Here is an 18,602-nt window from a genome sequence, read left to right as displayed (position 1 = left end):
GACTCGATGGACATGAGTCTGAGTAGACTCCTGGAGTTGGTGATGGACAGGGAGGCCTGGCGTGCTGCAATTTATGCGGTCACAAAGAGTCAGACACGACTGAGTGACTGAACTGAACTGAACAGGGTGGGAAGTCAGAAAAGAACCTGAATACCTTAGATTCTCTGCTTTATAGAAAGAATCCAGAATATTCCACCTGTCTTGTGGGTTATGTAGAAACAGGCTGAGTTGACAGCTTGCAGACCTGCTGGGATTACTATGCGGAGGGACAAGATGTTCAAATGGAAGAACATTCAGATAGAATTAATTTTATTTATACCAGGTGTATACTGGTCTATTCCTCTGAAATGAACAAAATCCATACCTCTCTACAAGCACGTATGCCTCATTAGGAATATCTTTTCAATTGTTACAGCCTGATTACTCATTCTGTACTCTAAGGTTTTTCTAAACACATAATATCATGTATTTCCATGGGCATTTTTATTTATATTTTCTGCTCCCCTTGGTAGAATTTTGCAAGTTACAGAGGGCAAGACCAGTGCTTCCTTGGTCCTTTGCTAGTCAAATTTGCAAAGTGCTCTTTTTAAAAATTTATTTATTTTTAATTGAAGGATAATTGTTTTATAATATTGGTTTCTGCCATATATCAATATGAATCAGCCATAGGTATACATATGTCCCCTCTCTCTTGAAGCTTTCTCCTACCCCATACAAAATGCTCTTAACCATTCTCTGCTCTCCTATAATTTGGCCCCAGGGAGTCTCCAAAAAAACTCCCTATCACTGCTTGAGTCCATCCTTCTCCTCTTAACCCGACTGGAATTTCTTACTTCTGACCTCTGCATCAAGATTTTCATCTGCCACTTGGCCTTTGACGTTTTGGATTTTTCTTTGCTTCTGCTGTCTCCCATAAAACTTAATTCTCTTTTGCCCCAGGTCCCTGTAACTATAGGTCAGTCTGGCCAGTTCTGTTGATCTCCCTGCTCTCATGTATACTGGTCCCAACAGGTTATGTCATACGTAAGCATTCTCTTCATCCACTAGACACTCAATTAACGTCTGATTATGCTGTCCATGGGGTGGCAAAGAGTCAGACAAGACTGAGTGACTGAACTGAACTGATTATGCTGGAGCAGGACAAATTCTCTGTGGGATCACTTTTAGAAACTTCTGAACTAGTAAATAAGGGCATAGATCTTTTATTATGAACAAATTTATTTCAATTTTCCTTTCTTCACCAAATATTTGTTAATACAGTGAATTCAAAACACCACTTTTTTTTCAGTTGAAGAAAGAACCTCAATTCTAAAATGACAGATTAAAAATCACAAACATTTTTATTAAATATGAGGGGAAATGAGTTAGGCTGAACTCAACAGAAGCTAATCTTAGAGTTTTCAAAGGCATTGGTTGGTTTGGTTCCTAAGTCGTGTCCTACTCTTATGACCCCATGGATGGTAATCTGCCAGGCTCCTCTGCCCAAGGGATTCTCCAGGAAAGAATACTGGAGCAGGTTGCCATTTCCTTCTCCATTTCAAAGGCATAGATTTTAATTTATGGGAATATTTCAATAGAAAATGGATGTGCTGATCCTCAAAATACCTTTGCAACTCTGTCATACACTTCCATAGCCATGATCCACTTACACAGACCCTCAGCTGCAGAGGAAGCTTTAGCAACCTTAGGAGGATCAAATTCAGGGTTTGTTAAGTATTCACCACGAATCTTCTGCATAACAGTCACCTGGGAAACAAAGATTTAGATCTTAAAATTTCAACATGTACCACACAATCATTAGATGAAAAATTGATCATATATAGTTTAAAAAAGAGTATATAAAACAGTTGTGTTGTCTTTAAAAGCCAAAGTCAGTACTTAGAGATATTTTTAAAATAAGCATAATTGCAGCAAATTTATTACAGGTAGACAAGATATGTCTTCTAAAAAAATTTAAAAAGACCTTTGCAGTTTGGGAAAACATGTGTAAACAAGGAAAAAGAACAACTAAACATAAATAAATAGAAGTTTGGACAAAAAAGTATATACTTTTAATCTCAGAAATTTGTGTATCCAACTTGTTAAGAAATAAACTATTTTAAGAAGACACTTCGAGAACTCTTGCATGTCAGTAATACACTAAAACAGTTAATTTATTCAGTGACTTTGGATGGTCTGAAAGAGAAGTGGTTTTATGCATTATGAGAATTCATAATATAGTCATTAATAAATATTCCTTTACTATTTTAATTCTACTGACACTCTATTTGCTTACATTTTATATAATATTGAAAAATGTTAAAGATTTTATATATCTTGGCAAAATTACATTTATAGAAAAAAATCCAATGAAACTCACCGGAATATTGTCCTTGTCATATTCTCTCAAATCTCTTAAGAAATTCATATCTCCCAGAAGTTTTTTGCTAGGTCCCCAGTAATCTAATATCTATAAATAAAATTTACAGAAACATTATATGTACAGTTAAATATGTTTGATATAAAACTTTTCTTCTTGAGGTTTAAGGTATACTAATCCAGAGAAACTATACACTGAACTTTCAAAATACCTACTTATATGTCCTTGGAAATGAAATAAAGAGACTCCTCTCTCTGAGAACAAGGTAAGTATATCAAATATTTTAAATATGCATATTAATTTACATATTTAACTTATTATTAAAAATTAAATATTGAGGGTTTTCCTGGTGGTCCAGTGGTTAAGAGTCCATCTTGCAATGCAGAGAACAGGGGTTAGATCCCTGGTTCGGGAAGATCCCACATGCCACAGAACAACTAAGACCATGTACCACGTCACAGGTACTGAGCCTGCGCTCTGAAGCCCTTGTTCCACAACAAGAAAAGCCACTGCAATGAGAAGTCTGTGCACCAGAACTAGAGAAAAGCTGTGCATAGCAACAAAGACCCAGCACAGTTCAAAAAATGAGTAAATTTTTTAAAAGTTTAATAAAAAAAACACATCGACAGGCAAAAAATATGATCATTTCTTTTTAGAAAACTAAGAAAAGCAGCTGGTACAAATAACATCCAAACTTCATGTAAGCAAAATATTTTTATTATTTCAACTTTTATTTTCCTTTAATCTTGACTTTCAAATCATAAAGGTAGTGCTATAAACTGAAAGTCTGTGTCCTCTCCCCAAATTCCTCTGCTAAAACCTACTTCCCAGTAAATAGTATTTGGAGGTAGGGTCTTAGGAACGTGATTAAGGCATGGATGTAATCAGTCCCCTTATAAAACAGAGGGCAGGGGGCTCCCTCTCATTCCACCATGAGAACACCGCAAGCAGACAGTATTCTATAAACCAGGACTGGACCCTCACCAGACACTGGATCTACTGCAGGCTTGACTTTGGACTTACCAGCCTCTAGAAGTGTGAGCAATAAATGTTTGTTCATAAGCAATTTGTTAGAGTAGCCCAAATGGACTAGGATGGGTAGCAAACATTTTTCTTACAGAAAATCCCCTCACCTACCTAGATTTTCCCAAGTGGAATACAGAAAAGAAAGCGGTAAGACAAAGATTATACACTGCTCAGTCAGTTATAAGATAAAGCACATGGTGCTCACGCTCATAAAATATGTTAAATAACTAGCTGAACATTCTTAATTTCAGAAGCTTGATAGGGGTGTGTGAGCATAGTGTGTGTGTGTGTGAGAATAACTTGATAAGGTAAGAGCCTATTTTTTATCTTTATTATCTCAAGGGAGGACAGAATGGGCCCCCCACAAAAATCCCAATTCTCCAATTCAAGGATTCAAACCTAGGTATTGTAAAAACTTGAAAAGAAAAAGAAAAAAACCCTGAAAAGAAAATAAGTCTATAAATTTAGTTTAGGATAGATGTTATACCTTTCTTTTTAAGGGATATACCTTTGAATAACAATTGCAATAATAACAGCTAACTTTTACTAATAAATGTGTAGCATTTATTATCACAGACAGCTTACTGTGTGAAAGGCCTTATATGTTAAGAGATTAGTATGTAGTAACTAACCCAATCCTCACGTTAACTTTGTCACGAAAGTACTTTGACAATGCTCCTTTTACAGAGTTCCACAGAGGTTAAGCATCTTCCCCAGGGTCACACTGCTGGGAGGGTCAGGATTTCTGAATACAGACATTCTGGCTCCCAAGCACATAGTTTTAACGACATCACAGTACAAGTTACCTCAGCAGAATTTCTTGAATGCTTGGAAACAACACCTGTATAACCATGTCACATTCTTGAGGCTCTTAGCAAGAAAATCACAGCCATCTCCCTGTTCATTCACCCCAATAGAGTGGCGAATCCTGCATAGCCAGAAAAGGAGGTGGAAACCACTGGGACTACATTTCTCTGATACTATACTGCCCTCGGGCTTCTGTGGTGGCTCAGAAGGTAAAGAATCCACCAGCAATGTGGGAGACCTGGGTTCAATCCCTGGGTTGGGAAGATCCCCTGGGGGAGGGAGAAGTAACCCACTCCAGTATTCTTACCTGGAGAATCCTCACGGACAGAGGAACCTGGTGGTCTATAGTCCATGGGGTTGCAAAGAGTCAGACACGATTAAGTGACTCAACACAGCACAGCATACTGCCTTCACTTTACCCTGGAGTACATATACAATGTGTCTTCCTTGGACTGGGTACTATTGACATTTAATTTGATAATAGTTGTTGTAAAGTGTTCTGGACATTCATGAACGTAATATAAATCTGTGTCTAGTTATTACCTTGCCTCCAGTTCCTGAAGGATCCGAAATTTTTTCTGGTTTTATATCTTTCATAACACAAACAGCAGCCATAACTAGTTTAACACCAGATGGAGGATTCTTCATTGACTTCACAATCGTAATGTCAGCTGGCTAAATCAAAAGAAAACAGGATGCCTTTAGGACAGCCTATTTGTAAATAATGACAGTTATTTTATAATATTGGAGAGTAATAACAGCGCTGATTTTCATCTGAAACTATAATTGTTTTTTGCTCTGTGTGGTTATAAAAAAGGTAACAAAAAAATTGAAGCCAGTAAATTAATGTTTCCCAAGTGTTTGAGAGTTCACAGATCCTTATGAGAACATGGTGTCAACTAAGAACATTTCTAATAAAATATTTTTGCACACATACACAAAATTTTTATACAACGATATACCAAGCATTAAATCCATCTTAAAAACCCTAATTTAGATAAAGGCTTAATTCCACCTTTGCTTACATATTAGTTTTACCCACCAAAAATGAAAGAAGAGGTAGTTTCCAATTCCAAGTTTATTTTCTAAAAAGGCATATATTGTTATGACAGACACAACAGATCCATTTATTTACTATCCTCTCCAATATCCTCTGACTTCCCTTGCAATTGCTGGAAAGCTAACAACAATAGATCTTAGTTTCCTACGCAGCTGGAGCTGCAGGAGGTCATTAGGTTCTACCATCAGATCATTTCAGTGATCCTGCAAGATGCTTAACTACTGACAGGTTGAGCTTACCATTTTGTCAGATATTTTACATGAAAGTCAGGGCACTGATTAGAAAAAAAGGCATAGAGTGGGGACTGGATATCCTGAACTCCCATACTACACTGGGCCTCCCTAGCTAATAGAAGCTCATCTCTCTGACCTGTTTGGTGAGATTATTCTGGTTTTGCCTAAAGACCCTGTAAAGAGAAATAAGCAACAGTCTAATGCAGACAAGTGCAACCCACATCTACATGAGGAATGATCTTTAGGTTTTTCTGTACATGCATGACCAGAAGGCTGCAGAGAGGTGACTCCATATTCTATTTAACAAATGCCTCCTGGCTCATGTACAGAACCACTTTGGCCTCTTGGAGATTGTTCCATTCCTACTGGAATGTCCTGAATGAAAATTATAAATAAATATACAAAAGCAAAAACATAAGATAACAATATATCAAAGAGGAACTGTTAAGAGTCAAATTTAATTTGACTGGATGATAACAATATAATAGCACCCACTGAAAATGATCAACACGGAATTAACCAAGTCTGTTACACAGTTACAGTTGCTGATAAAACACAAGCTCATTCCAACACTTGCCTTTAGTGTATCCAGTGCAGACAGGGCTGCTTCCAAGGCTGGAATTGCCTCAGCTAGATCACTTTCACACTCATTCTTCAGAGTTTGGGCTTCCTCAGCTTTTCCACTGGCTATCTCTTCATCAAATTTCACAAATTTTCTTTTTGCTTCCACTTGTGCAGATTCTATCTCGATAAGCTAAGCAAAAGAGAGAAAAAAATAAAGACATCTTAAACATGCTTAAACATCCTACTGTTTTCTCTATCCTAGAGACAAAAGAATATTTGAAAAGTAGGACACCAAACATATAATTTTAAAGGATAAAATGAGGAGAAATGTAAATATATGAGACCTAATTTAGTGATGGGCTTCTCATCTTTCCTCAAAAACAACAGAACCCACAAGGAACCCAGTGAATCAACTGAAAAGAGTAACGTCCCAAAGATCTTGTCGCAAATGAATTACGGCTTATTATCAAAGCTGAATTTATGTATTTCAATTTTCTTTTGTCATCAATTTTTAAAAAATTCAGGACACTTTACCTGCATCATATTTGCATTTTCAACTTTTGCTTCCTCTAATTTGGGCTGCAATTGGACAAGCTCTGTTTTCATTTCACCAACCTAAATAGACAATTTGTCATTAGTTTTCATAACTACAATAGCTATAGAAGCCAAGCAGAGAAAACTGAAACTTAAAATCAGGACCAGAAAAGCTTAACTTTTTTTCCAGTTCTTTACATGATGAACAAAGCCATGAGAGTGTGGCCAGTTTTCTTCACAAAAGACTTTATCTTTCTTGAGTATGACAGGGCAATGGAAGAATGCAGTTGTCATGGAAGAAAAGTCAGATAGAAAAATGGTAGCAGCTCTGGGTATCCCTATTATATTATGTGTATGGTGTACAATTCATTCAGACCACCCACTCTGCTGCTTATGTTGAAATAATGCTAATAAGTATTACTTGACTCATTTGAAGAAAAGTCTTATATTTAACCAGTTATTATAATAAAAAGTCAACCCTGACACTGTACTTTCTCCAAATGCCAAAAAACTTAAGAATAAAACTGGATGTATTTGAGTCTGCGCAGTCTGAATGAACTTCTCTAAAATTCTAAAATTCACTTTACTCATCTGTAATATGAGGATCATAAAAGCGTCTACCTTATGGAGTTATCATGAGGAATAATTAGAGGAATGCAAATGAAGTACATAACATAGTACCTGCATTCTCAATAAATTGTATCTCTTATATTTCTTATATTTCCACTTGAGCAGCTCCTCAAATTTACCTGAGACCCAGCAAAAGCTAATTTGTCAAGTCCATTCACATAGCGCTGTTTTGCTTCCATTATAGCTTGTCGTCTCTTAGTCAACAGTTGTCGAAATGAGGCAATGAGTTCAAGGTAAGAAGTAGCAGTAACATAGTTATGTCGTCCTAACTCTTGCAAGAACCTAAAAGAGAGGCACACAGCATTACTATAAATAATGGGTTTTACAAAGTCAGAAGTAAATTCAACATAGCATTAACAACAAATGTTTAAGAATAAAGGTTGATTTTATTCAGAAGCTGCTGAGTACTTAACTTTACACAGAACCACATCCTAATTTCTAGTCTGCAAAATATAAGTATCAAATAGCAATGATGTAGTAAAAAAGCACAAATCAACAAAGATTTGTCTAAAGAGAGAACTATGCAAGAACGATAGAGGCCTTTTTATATGTTTCATATGCCAGGAGGATCTAATCCTGTAGCAGACCCAAGATACTGTACACAAGGAAAGAGGACTACAGATAGGACAGCAAGAAAAAGTCGTCATTCCTCGCACGTGTGTCACATGTTGGTTAAATGGAGCTCAGACACAAATATAAGACTACTACTCATACACATAAAAACAGTGGATGCAATGATGTTTCGTGCTGAGTATGTAGACTAGAGCCCCCTTCGTGGTGTACTTGCCCAAGCCAAACATGCTAGCTGGCTGTAAAACTCTGGATAGGCAATATACAATGAGCATGTATGACATGAAGATGAACAGATGTAAAACTGGTACTTTTAAGGTATCCACAGCCTACCAACCATCTTCCTTCTTGTCTAAGGACTTCCAACAAGTGCCCCAGCAACAATGCTTGTTCTATGAAACCTGCCACACTATACACAGCAGTTCAGGCCAGGACTGGGCACTAGACACAAAGAAAGCTAAATCACATTTTGCAATGAACTTGGACTAGAAAGCTGGAAAGAGATAATCAGCTAGAATTGCAAGAAGTAAACTTGAGAATTGAGAGGCTGACAGTTTTCCTCCATATACACTGGAAAGCAGAAAATTCAGCCTGAAAGAGAAAAGATGAGAAAGCAGACGCCACAGAGAAACAGGAATAAGAAATAGGGGAAAAGAATTTCTGGGTTTCTGGTGGCTTCTTAACTCCTGCTTCTAGTGATTTCTAAGATCCAGCTATATTCTTTCCCTTAAGATACCCTGCTCTTTGTTAAACCTAGATCAAGTAGCTTTCTAATACTTAAAAGCCATAACTAATTAAATGATTAAAGAGAATTATAAGACTTAGAAATCCTACTAAAATTTGCAGTTTCTCCCAAAAGAGATGCTTTAACATACAAGGCATTACTGTCATTTAAAAATTTATTAATATTAACCTTTCTGAAAGTTCCATAATGGAAGTGTGAAAGTGTTTGCATATTGGAACTATCTCTCGTCGTTCAACGTCAGTGAGCTCCAGTGTTTCTAAGAATTTCACAGCTACACGTTCAAGAGCATCTTCAGGCCATGGCTAAAAATAAGAAAAAGAAAAACAAGTGAAATTTAAAATGATTAGTCACACTCAAATTACATAAATTGTCTTCCTATGAGAGAAGAAGTTGGGAATGAGAAAATTAAAATCTTAGTAGGGAAAATAGAATTAGAGGGACTAAGGTCACAAGTAAATCTACGGAAGATATAAGTATTTTATACATTAAAATTAAAGATAACTCAATATAGGAAAGGTCAATAATACTTTACATATCAAAGATATATTGTACCATTTTCCTGTCTCTTCCACTTGGATGTCTAGTAGGCATCCCAAATTTAGTATGATAATGGTACAGGCTGCTTTGTTGCCCTCTTAATATCTATCAGCCCCCTTTCCTTAAGACTCCAATTTTATTGTAGATAGCAATATCCCCAGCTATAATACTACATTTCCTAGACTTTGCAATTCAGAGTGGATAATGACATATGAGCATCTATTGGGTGGAGACATCAGAGAAAGCTCTCTAGAGTGTTACACAGAGCTGGCATGGCTCTTTGTGCCTTACTTTCTATTATTCTACTTCTTGCCTGGAACACAGATGTGAAAGTTGGAGTTCTAGCAGCTACATTAGGCCATATGATGACTCTGAAGATGGAAACTACATGCTGAGGATAATAAAGAAAGAATATGGGATTCTGATGACTTTGTTAAGTCACAAAGTCCAGATCTTCAGATTTTTCTTCTATATGAGCGAGGAAAAAAACCCTTATGTGTTTAGTTTAGGTTTCTGTTACTAGCGGGCGTCCCTTGTGGCTCAGCTGGTAAAGAATCCACCTGCAGTGCGGGAGACCTGGGTTCGATCTCTGGGTTGGGAAGATCCCCTGGAGAAGGGAAAGGCTACCCACTCCAGTATTCTGGCCTGGAGAATTCCATGGATTGTATAGTCCATGGAGTCACAAAGAGTTGGACATGACTGAGTGACTTTCACTTTCTGTTGCTAGCAGCTCGTCATAATTCCTACTTGCTACAACATCCAAAGTTGAACATTTGATTTTCTTCCCCACAGAGTCACTTTCCCTCCAGTACTCCCCACCTCAGTGAGATGGTTCCTTTGCTTTTCCTAGAATACACCAAGGGTGCTTCTGGCCCTGGGTCTTGGATTTGCTGTTCCTCTGACTGGAACCCTCCTAATCTAGATCTCCATGTGGTTCAACTCCCTCACACCTCTGTGCAAATGCAAACCTACCAGGTACGTCTGCCCAAAGCACTCACTCTTTCTAAAACAGCATTCTTTCCCTCATTACTCTTTCCCTTATCTTGAACTTTTTCTTAGCACTTAGCAATATCTGACATATATTTATTCATTTGTTTTTGTCTGCCTCACCGACTCACCACTAAAATATAAAAACCACAAAAGCAAGGACTCTTACCTCACTACTGTTACCGTCAGTGCTTAAACAGCTCTTGTTGGTAAATATTTGAAATATTTACTCAATGAAATAATTTATGTTAAATGAGTACTTAATCTTCACTTGCTCAATACAGTATTCCAAACTTCATTCCATTTAGATTCAACAAGATGCTTGTCATGTTTTTCCTTTATAGTAGACAATATGCATTTTAAGATCAATTTTTTGTGTTTGGCCCTCTCAGTTCAGTCAGTTCAGTCGTTCAGTCTTGTCCGATTCCTTGCAACCCCATGAATCACAGCACGCCAGGCCACCCTGTCCATCACCAGCTCCCAGAGTTCACTCAGACTCACATCCATCAAGTCGGTGATGCCATCCAGCCATCTCATCCTCTGTCATCCCCTTCTCCTCCTGCCCCCAATCTCTCCCAGCATCAGAGTCTTTTCCAATGAGTCAACTCTTCACATGAGGTGGCCAAAGTACTGGAGCTTCAGCTTTAGCATCATTCCTTCCAAAGAAATCCCAGGGCTGATCTCCTTCAGAATGGACTGGTTGGATCTCCTTGCAGTCCAAGGGACTCTCAAGAGTCTTCTCCAACACCACAGTTCAAAAGCATCAATTCTTTGGCTCTCAGCCTTCTTCACAGTCCAACTCTCACATCCATACATGACCACTGGAAAAACCATAGCCTTGACTAGACGAACCTTTGTTGACAAAGTAATGTCTCTGCTTTTGAATATGCTATCTAGGTTGGTCATAACTTTCCTTCCAAGGAATAAGCGTCTTTTAATTTCATGGCTGCAGTCACCATCTGTAGTGATTTTGGAGCCCAGAAAAATAAAGTCTGACGCTGTTTCCACTGTTTCCCCACCTATTTCCCATGAAGTGATGGGACCAGATGCCATGATCTTCGTTTTCTGAATGTTGAGCTTTAAGCCAACTTTTTCACTCTCCACTTTCACTTTCATCAAGAGGCTTTTTAGTTCCTCTTCACTTCCTGCCATAAGGGTGGTGTCATCTGCCTATCTGAGGTTATTGATGTTTCTCCCGGCAATCTTGATTCCAGCTTGTGTTTCTTCCAGTCCAGCGTTTCTCATGATGTACTCTGCATATAAGTTAAATAAGCAGGGTGACAATATACAGCCTTGACGTACTCCTTGTCCTATTTGGAACCAGTCTGTTGTTCCATGTCCAGTTCTAACTGTTGCTTCCTAACCTGCATATAGGTTTCTCAAGAGGCAGGTCAGGTGGTCTGGTACTCCCATCTCTTTCAGAATTTTCCACAGTTTATTGGGATCCACACAGTCAAAGGCTTTGGCATAGTCAATAAAGCAAAACTAGATGTTTTTCTGGAACTCTCTTGCTTTTTCCATGATCCAGCAGATGCTGCAATTTGATCTCTAGTTCCTCTGCCTTTTCTAAAACCAGCTTGAACATCAGGAAGTTGATGGTTCACATATTGCTGAAGCCTGGCTTGGAGAATTTTGAGCATTACTTTACTAGCGTGTGAGATGAGTGCAATTGTGTGGTAGTTTGAGCATTCTTTGGCATTGCCTTTCTTTGGGATTGGAGTGAAAACTGACCTTTTCCAGTCCTGTGGCCACTGCTGAGTTTTCCAACTTTGCTGGCATATTGAGTGCAGCACTTTCACAGCATCATCTTTCAGGATTTGAAAGAGCTCAGCTGGAATTCCATCACCTCCACTAGCTTTGTTCGTAGTGATGCTTTCTAAGGCCCACTTGACTTCACATTCCAGGCTGTCTGGCTCTAGGTCAGTGATCACACCATCGTGATTATCTGGGTTGTGAGGATCTTTTTTGTACAGTTCTTCTGTGTATTCTTGCCATCTCTTCTTAATATCTTCTGCTTCTGTGAGGTCCATACCATTTCTGTCCTTTATCGAGCCCATCTTTGCATGAAATGTTCCCTTGGTATCTCTAATTTTCTTGAAGAGATCTCTAGTCTTTCCCATTCTGTTTGGCCCTCTACTCTAGTAAAAATCAAGCTTTTTGATCAAATACTCCATTAATTATTAAAAAAAGTGTTAGGCAACCATTACCAGTATATACATATTTATTAATTATATTCATATGGTATTACTGTACTAATATATTTTTAAACCCAAAAAAAAGGCCTTTAAAGATTTATTATTAACATAAACGAATTTTTGTAAAATGTCAAGATAAGCACCATTTTCCGATCATGTAACTCTTTTTATTTTGAAAAGCTTCTCCCCAAAGCTCCCTGGCAGACTTTAAATCCAGATCCACTGGTAAGAAACACATCACGAAAAGGCTCATGTGTAAACAGTCAACAATAAGAGGAGTGAGAGCACCAATGCTGACTTAGGCCAACCAGGAATGAATCCCTATTAGACTTTGCCTACTCGGGTAGCAATTTCCCAAACAAAATCAGAATTCTGTTAGCAAAGATGAAGTGGGTAGAAAATGGCTGTTGAGAGGTAACCATGACATCATAAGCTAATGCTGCAAAGTCATGACACACCCTGGGAATAACCTTTATTATTTAAACAGTTGATACAAATCCATATTCCAAGTGAAAGGGAAGTCACCCAGTCATGTCCAAATCTTTGCAACCCTATGGACTGTAGCCTGCCAGGCTCCTCCATCCATGGAATTTTCCAGGCAAGGATACTGAAGTGGGTTGCATTTCCTTCTCCAGGGGATGTTCCTGACACAGGGATTGAAGGCAGGTCTCCCACGCTGCAGGTAGATCTGAGCCTCCAGGGTTTTAACCAATGTCTCACTAGATCTTGTTAAACTGTCATTGTTTTTGGTCTTAAAATGTAGGTGACACAGGGCTTGAGCTAGCTCCTGCTAGTTTTATGACAGTTTTTTACTGTCCACTTATAACTGCATTGTCCATCTTCAATTTTCAGTTCATTGCAAGACTCCCTGAGGGTCCCTTGCACACTATCTATGACATATGTCCATCTGACATACAAACTGAGTGGGAAAGTGAAAGTAAAAGTGCAAGCTGCTCAGTTGTGTCCAACTCTTTGTAACTCCATGGACTGTAGACCGCCAGGCTTCTCTGTCCACGGAATTCTCCAGCCAAGAATTGTGGAATGGGTTGCCATTCCCTTCTCCAGGGGATCTTCCCAACCCAGGCATCAAACCTGGGTGTCCTGCATTGCAGGCAGATTATTCACCACCTGAGCCACCAGAGAAGCAATGTCAATTCACATGAGATATTTCATACACAAGTGAGTATTTCAGTAAATTCTACCCTTATCTTCTGAACTGTTTTGGCACCTCTGGTAAGTTTACACCCTATTTTGGAGAACAGAAATCTATCCAAAAAGTCAGTGACTTCTCAGCTATGTGACACACAGTAGTTCACACTCACTTCCATCCTTAAAAGACTCAGGCCTCAAACAATGCCATCAGTACCCCGACACAGTTTCTGTATCCCCACTGTTACACTGTAAAATCTTGGTTCCTCTCTGTTATCCACTTAACTTCCCTTATCCATTTGCACCTCCTAGTTCTTTCTTTCTTAAATTTCCCCCAATAAGTATGAATCACATACAATAGAACAGAAAGACTCATGGTTATAAAAAACATATTCAGAAATAGAATTGTACTTATAAGATCTCACAAAAGAAAAACTTTTAACTGGATAGGCTTTGTTTGTTTGGTTTTGGTTTGGGGCTACTTAATGAAAGCAATATTAAGATACAGTTTGCATAAAGGAAAACTGTTTCACATGACTTTTATTGTTGTATAAATTCTAAAACATCCACTAGCTGAAACACACTACAGTCCTCAAAAGGGAAGAATTACCGTTTTTCAAACATGCAATTGATAAAGATGAAAGAGAACAAAACGCATTAGTATTAGAAAATTAGTTTTAAAAGAAACTATCCAGGATCAAGCTATAGTCCACAATACATTCATTTCAGTTCAGTTCAGTTCAGTTGCTCAGTCGTGTCTGACTCTTTGCGACCCCATGAATCGCAGCACGCCAGGCCTCCCTGTCCATCACCAACTCCCGGAGTTCACTAAAACTCACATCCATCGAGTCGGTGATGCCATCCAGCCATCTCATTCTCTGTCGTCCCCTTTTCCTCCTGCCCCCAATCCCTCCCAGCATCAGTCTTTTCCAATGAGTCAACTCTTCACATGAGGTGGCCAAAGTACTGGAGTTTCAGCTTTAGCATCATTCCTTCCAAAGAACACTCAGAGCTGACTCCTTTAGAATGGACTGGTTGGATCTCCTTGCAGTCCAAGGGACTCTCAAGAGTCTTCTCCAACACCACAGTTCAAAAGCATCAATTCTTCCATGCTCAGCTTTCTTCACAGTCCAACTCTCGCATCCATACATGACCACTGGAAAAACCACAGCCTTGACTAGACGGACCTTTGTTGGCAAAGTAATGTGTCTGCTTTTCAATATGTTATCTAGGTTGGTCATAACTTTACTAGGCATAAAACAAATAAATAGAAGGCACCATGAGCTACCCTTCTCAAAAACATAAATACTGAATGGTTTTACTCAGACAGTGATGATTTCCCCTGTTTAAATGAAGTGATAGCCTGTATCATTCGCTGCTGGCATGACTGAAACTGTCACCCAGCTAGTCTTCCTGTCTCTTGTTTTGCCCAATTCCAAATCATCCACCATAAAGCTTCCAAGAGTTTTGGGTTATTCCTAAAATGTAGATTAGCTATATACATGTTAATTGCCTTGAAATGTCTTTGGTATAAAACCAAATTCCTAGACACATTTACACATTCATTTATAGCCTGGCACCCACTCAAAGCTCCAACTTAACTCCTGTTGCCCTCATTGCCAGTCAGCCACACCAAACTATTTAACTATTTGCCCAAATGAGCCACACTTTCCCCACTGTTGCACCTCTGCATGTTCTATCCTCTTATGATGGTTAATTTTATGTGTGCCTATATATTTGGTCCAACATTATTCTAGTTGTTTCTGTGAGGTACATTTTGGATGGGTTCAACATTTAAATGAATAGACTGAATAAAGCAGATTGCTCTCCCTAATGTAAGTGGGCCTCATCCAATCAGTTGAAGGCCTGAATAGAACAAAAAGGCTGAACCTCCCTCAAATAAGGGAGAATTCCTCCTGCATGATGGCCTTCGAGTGAGGACATTAGTTTTTTTCCTGACTTTGAATTCAAGCATAACACCTTTTCCTAGGTCTCAATCCTGCTGGCTTTCAAACTGGAATGACACCATCAGCTCTCATGGGTCTCCAGCTTGTCAACTGCAAATCTTGAAAATCATCAGCCTTCATAAAGATGTGAGCCAATTCCTTATAATAAATATATGTATAAATAGATAAAGATATATCTATCTCTAAATATATCTTTATGCAGAGTACATCATGAGAAACGCTGGACTGGAAGAAACACAAGCTGGAGTCAAGATTGCTGGGAGAAATATCAATAACCTCAGATATGCAGATGACACCACCCTTATGGCAGAAAGTGAAGAGGAACTCAAAAGCCTCTTGATAAAAGTGAAAGTGGAGAGTGAAAAAGTTGGCTTAAAGCTCAACATTCAGAAAACAAAGATCATGGCATCCGGTCCCACCACTTCATGGGAAATAGATGGGGAAACAGTGGAAACAGTGTCAGACTTTATTTTTCTGGGCTCCAAAATCACTACAGATGGTGACTGCAACCATGAAATTAAAAGACGCTTACTCCTTGGAAGGAAAGTTATGACCAACCTAGATAGCATATTCAAAAGCAGAGACGTTACTTTGCCAACAAAGGTCCGTCTAGTCAAGGCTATGGTTTTTCCTGTGGTCATGTATGGATGTGAGAGTTGGATTGTGAAGAAGGCTGAGCGCCGAAGAATTGATGCTTTTGAACTGTGGTGTTGGAGAAGACTCTTGAGAGTCCCTTGGACTGCAAGGAGATCCAACCAGTCCATTCTGAAGGAGATCAGCCCTGGGATTTCTTTGGAAGGAATGATGATAAAGCTGAAACTCCAGTACTTTGGGCACCTCATGTGAAGAGTTGACTCACTGGAAAAGACTCTGATGCTGGGAGGGATTAAGGGCAAGAGGAGAAGGGGACAACAGAGGATGAGATGGCTGGATGGCATCACTGACTCGATGGACATGAGTCTGAGTGAACTCCGGGAGCTGGTGATGGACAGGGAGGCCTGGCGTGCTGCGATTCATGGGGTCGCAAAGAGTCGGACACGACTCAGAGACTGATCTGATCTGATCTTATCTGATGGATGTGTATATATATACATGTACATACATATATACACAGGAGAAGGCGATAGCACCCCACTCCAGTACTCTTGCCTGGAGAATCCCATGGACGGAGGAGCCTGGTAGGCTGCAGTCCATGGGGTCGCTAAGAGTCGGACACAACTGAGCAACTTAACTTTCACTTTTCACATTCATGCATTGGAGAAGGAAATGGCAACCCACTCCAGTGTTCTTGCCTGGAGAATCCCAGGGATGGGAGAGCCTGGTGGGCTGCTATCTATGGGGTTGCACAGAGTCAGACACAACTGAAGCGATTTAGGAGCAATAGCAGCATACATGTACATACATACATATATATATGTATGTACATATATGTATATATATAAAGAACCAGTATAAGGAACCAGTAGAATGTATCATATATATATATAAAAGATCATATATATATGATCTTTTATATATATATTTATATATATATAAATTTATATATATATATATATAAAGATACATTCTTCTGGTTCCTTATACAACCCTCCTCTATGTAATAGATTCATTTTCATGCTTCAGAGAGACACTGTCTTAATAAGCACACCTTTGCACGTCGAGACTATGGCTCTTTTATGTAACTGACTGCTCATTTGCTAGCTGTCTTTTTTGTCTTCCAGTCTAGTATATGAGATCATTTTGGGGATCATGGAGTTTTCCAAGTCCCTGGTGCTGCCGTTAGAGTGAGTAACCAAAAAGCACTTGATACATGCATATTAATAGAAGTTGAGTAGATTTCTGTAACAGTCCAAAAGATTTAATTATCTCTGATGGCCCAGATGGTAAAGAATCTGCCTGCAATGCAGCAACACCCAGGTTTGATTCCTGGGTTGGGAAGAGCCGCTTGAGAAGGGAATGGCAACCCACTCCAGTATTCTTGCCTGGAGAATCACATGGACAGAGGAGCCTGGTGGGATACCACCCATGGGGTTGCAAAGAGTCAGATATAACTGAGCAATTAACACACACACACACACACATACACTGCAAATTACAAACCTGAAACCAGTCAATGGTACAGCAATTGATGAGGGATGGGAACTGCCTCAAGCGATTTCGGAAGGCATCTCCAATGGGGCTAAAGGCCACTACAACATGAAGATTTTCTTTGCAGCGATTCACAAAGAAAGCAAACAGGGCTAAGGGACTGAGTTCACCGTGTTTATTGCCAGCCTGAGCCACAGGACGAACACCCTAGGGAATACCAGAAAAAGCCTCGTAAATAGAAACACATAAGCTGATAAAAAGATTAGTAGATATTAAAATATTAAGAATTTGTATTACTCCTCTTATAAATATCTTAAAATTTTTGTTTTTATATCAATATAATGGCTTTGATATAGTCTGCACTTAGAAGACTACTTTCAATTCCATAATTCTATAATTTAAAAATAAGTATCTGTCAAAGATTTAACTTATAAAAATAGTCACAAAAAGTTCACCAAGATAAACATACGGGACATTATATAATTCAACACTGGTTTTAAAAGGAAAAAATTGAAACAACTAAAGCATCCAGTTAAAAACTTTATAAAACATCCATACACTGTAATTTTAAACAACTCTTAAAGATAATGAGATGCATCAACATGTGCTATGGCAAGATGAGCAAGAAAAAATAAATACAAGGTCAAATTGTGCAAGAGTATGCATAATATGATCCTTTTTGTTAAATTAAAAAATACATAGGTGCATATGTGTAAACATATACTTTTTTATGGAAGCAAACACAAAAAACTATTAACAGTGGTTCCTTTGGGTGAGATGGACTTAAAGGAGAATGAAAGGGGATTTCATGTTTATTTTGTATATTCTTCTTGGCTTATATAATTTTTTTCATTTTGGACATTCTTCCGCTGTTTGAACTATCTGACTTTATTCTTATAATGTTTGTATTTTTTGAAATGATAATAGAGTTTGGTAATGAGATTATTCACTCAGTCATGTATGACTCTTTGTGACCCCATGGACTGTGCCTGCCAGGTTCCTCTGTCTATGGAATTCTCCAGAGGAGAATACTGGAGTGGGTAACCATTCCCTTCTCCAGGGGATCTTCCCAACCCAGGGACTGAACCCAATGCATATCCTTCATTGGTAGGTGGACTCTTTACCAATTCTTTAGCCACCAGTGAAGCCCA

General features: G+C 38.7%; 1 protein-coding gene across 1 annotated transcript in view; it reads right to left on the bottom strand.

Moving 5' to 3' along the window:
* Positions 1–18,602, bottom strand: part of DNAH12 (dynein axonemal heavy chain 12) — a 189,930-nt gene that overhangs the window by 49,465 nt on the left and 121,863 nt on the right. Inside the window, exons 46-53 of the mRNA XM_070359341.1 lie at positions 17,464–17,658; positions 8,697–8,830; positions 7,333–7,495; positions 6,584–6,664; positions 6,059–6,239; positions 4,736–4,863; positions 2,360–2,449; positions 1,606–1,746 (exon numbers count right to left, since the gene is read on the bottom strand). Coding sequence (XP_070215442.1) covers positions 1,606–1,746; positions 2,360–2,449; positions 4,736–4,863; positions 6,059–6,239; positions 6,584–6,664; positions 7,333–7,495; positions 8,697–8,830; positions 17,464–17,658 — 1,113 coding nt within the window. The remainder of the gene's footprint in view (positions 1–1,605; positions 1,747–2,359; positions 2,450–4,735; positions 4,864–6,058; positions 6,240–6,583; positions 6,665–7,332; positions 7,496–8,696; positions 8,831–17,463; positions 17,659–18,602) is intronic.

Source organism: Bos mutus, chromosome 22 (assembly GCF_027580195.1).
Source record: "Bos mutus isolate GX-2022 chromosome 22, NWIPB_WYAK_1.1, whole genome shotgun sequence".
In the NCBI taxonomy this organism is placed as follows: Eukaryota; Metazoa; Chordata; class Mammalia; order Artiodactyla; family Bovidae; genus Bos; species Bos mutus.
Note: the sequence above shows the minus strand (reverse complement) of the source record. Positions and strands in the feature narration are given on the sequence as shown.